General features: G+C 22.8%; 2 protein-coding genes across 2 annotated transcripts in view; one reads left to right on the top strand and one right to left on the bottom strand.

The window, feature by feature from the left end:
- The window catches only part of LOC102671733 (ras-related protein Rab-39B), a 4,276-nt gene extending 2,698 nt beyond the window's left edge, over positions 1–1,578 (bottom strand). The window contains exon 1 of the mRNA XM_006608408.2: positions 1,343–1,578. The gene's annotated coding sequence lies outside the window, so the exon portion shown is untranslated. The remainder of the gene's footprint in view (positions 1–1,342) is intronic.
- The window catches only part of LOC102672094 (adenylyltransferase and sulfurtransferase MOCS3), a 2,392-nt gene continuing 531 nt past the window's right edge, over positions 184–2,044 (top strand). Inside the window, exons 1-5 of the mRNA XM_006608411.2 lie at positions 184–529; positions 694–907; positions 988–1,286; positions 1,358–1,822; positions 1,939–2,044. Of these exons, the coding sequence (XP_006608474.1) occupies positions 346–529; positions 694–907; positions 988–1,286; positions 1,358–1,822; positions 1,939–2,044 (1,268 nt within the window). The 5' untranslated portion in view covers positions 184–345. The remainder of the gene's footprint in view (positions 530–693; positions 908–987; positions 1,287–1,357; positions 1,823–1,938) is intronic.

Here is a 2,044-nt window from a genome sequence, read left to right as displayed (position 1 = left end):
TATATATATATATATATATATATATATATACTTAAATTTAGTACATTATAAAATATTTAAAAATAAACAGTATCTATAATTAATAATAAAACATTAAATATTATAGAACAATTATTTCTATTTTATCATTTATATTTTCTAATCAGTTATTTCTTATATATACATATATATCTATTATCATTAACCTTTCGAACATCCATCTTTTAATAAATATTAATATAACCTAATTAAATCTTCGATAAAAAAGATTTAAATTCAATTTTTTTTTAAAGTTTTTTATAGTATAATAATAATATTCAATTCATTCAGTTTCGTTCATTCAATTCATTTTAAAAACTTTATTCTATGAAAATGAATGAAAAAAAATTGATTGATGAAATTATTGAATTACGTGAATTGTTACGCATAAAAGAAGCTCAATTAGCTGCTCTAAGGCGCGAAAGACAAATTTTACAAGATTATGGCTTAAGTAATGAAGAAATATTAAGATATAGTAGACAAATTTTTTTGCCAGAAATTGGCATTAAAGGTGTGTAATTTATTCATAAATAATTAAAATATATTATTGAATGATATCAATAAATGATTTTCATTTTCAATACTTAATATTTTCTGTTAAATATATATTTTTAATTCTATATATAAAAAATAAAAGTATTCTTCAATTATAATATTTTTATTGCATACTTATAGGTCAAATAAAATTAAAAAATAGTGCAATATTAATCGTAGGAGCAGGTGGACTTGGATGTCCTGCTGCATTATATTTAGCATCTGCTGGTGTTGGACATATTGGTATTATTGACTATGATGATATCGAGATTAATAATCTTCATAGACAATTATTATATACAGAATCAAATATTGGAATATCAAAAGTAAATGCTGCTGTAGAAACTCTTAATCGGTATTTGTAAATCAATGTAATATGCATAAATTTTATAATCAATTAATAATGTTTAATTAAATATATTATATCAATTTTAGTTTGAATAGTACTATTAAAGTTATTCCGTACAAAATTCAACTAGATAGTAATAATGCTTTGGATATAATAAAGTGTTATGATGTAATATTAGATGCTACTGATAATGTAGCCACACGTTATTTATTGAATGATGCATGTGTTCTAAATAATAAACCTCTGGTATCTGGATCAGCATTAAAATTTGAAGGTCATTTATCTGTTTTTAATTATAATGGACCTTGCTATAGATGCATATTTCCTAAACCTCCTCCTCCAGAAACAGTAACAAATTGTGGGGATGGAGGTGTTTTTGGTCCAGGTATATGCGATTATTTATTTTTATTTTATATTTTCTCATGAAAAAATATTCATTACTTGATTTAACTGCAGCCGTTGGCACAATTGGTATCCTACAAGCATTAGAAGCTCTTAAGATTGTACTCGATCTTCCGTGTATACTATCTGGTCAACTTCTATTATTTGATGGACTAGAAACGAAGTTTCGCAATATCAGTTTACGTGCTAAAAATGTAAACTGTGTCGTTTGCGGTGATCATCCAACTATACACAAATTAATTGATTATGAACAATTTTGTGGTGCAAAAGCAAATGATAAAAATCCAAACTTAAATTTATTAAAAAAGGAAGAAAGAATAAGTGTAGAAGAATATAACACAATGAAATTAGACGCGAAACCTCATATTTTAATCGATGTACGTTCAGCGGAAGAATTTGAAATTTGTCATTTAAAGAATTCTATAAATATACCATTGAATGATATTAATAATGATGAAAAAATAAATTTTATAAAAAATAAAATACAAGAAATGCAAAAAAAATATGATAAAACTACTTGTAAGTGTATATTAATTTATATTAAATATAATATATTAAATTAAATATATTAAATAATTATAATAATATTATAATATTAAATTATAAATAATTAAATTTATATATTTTCGTTCTAGTATACATTATATGTAGAAGAGGAAATGATTCACAAAAAGCTGTAATAAATCTTCAGACTGTGTTTAAAGAAAGTAATTTAGAAATAAAAGATATTATTGGTGGCAT

Source organism: Apis dorsata, unplaced genomic scaffold, assembly GCF_000469605.1.
Source record: "Apis dorsata unplaced genomic scaffold, Apis dorsata 1.3 scaffold_35, whole genome shotgun sequence".
In the NCBI taxonomy this organism is placed as follows: domain Eukaryota; kingdom Metazoa; phylum Arthropoda; class Insecta; order Hymenoptera; family Apidae; genus Apis; species Apis dorsata.
This window is presented reverse-complemented; position numbering and strand designations above follow the sequence as displayed.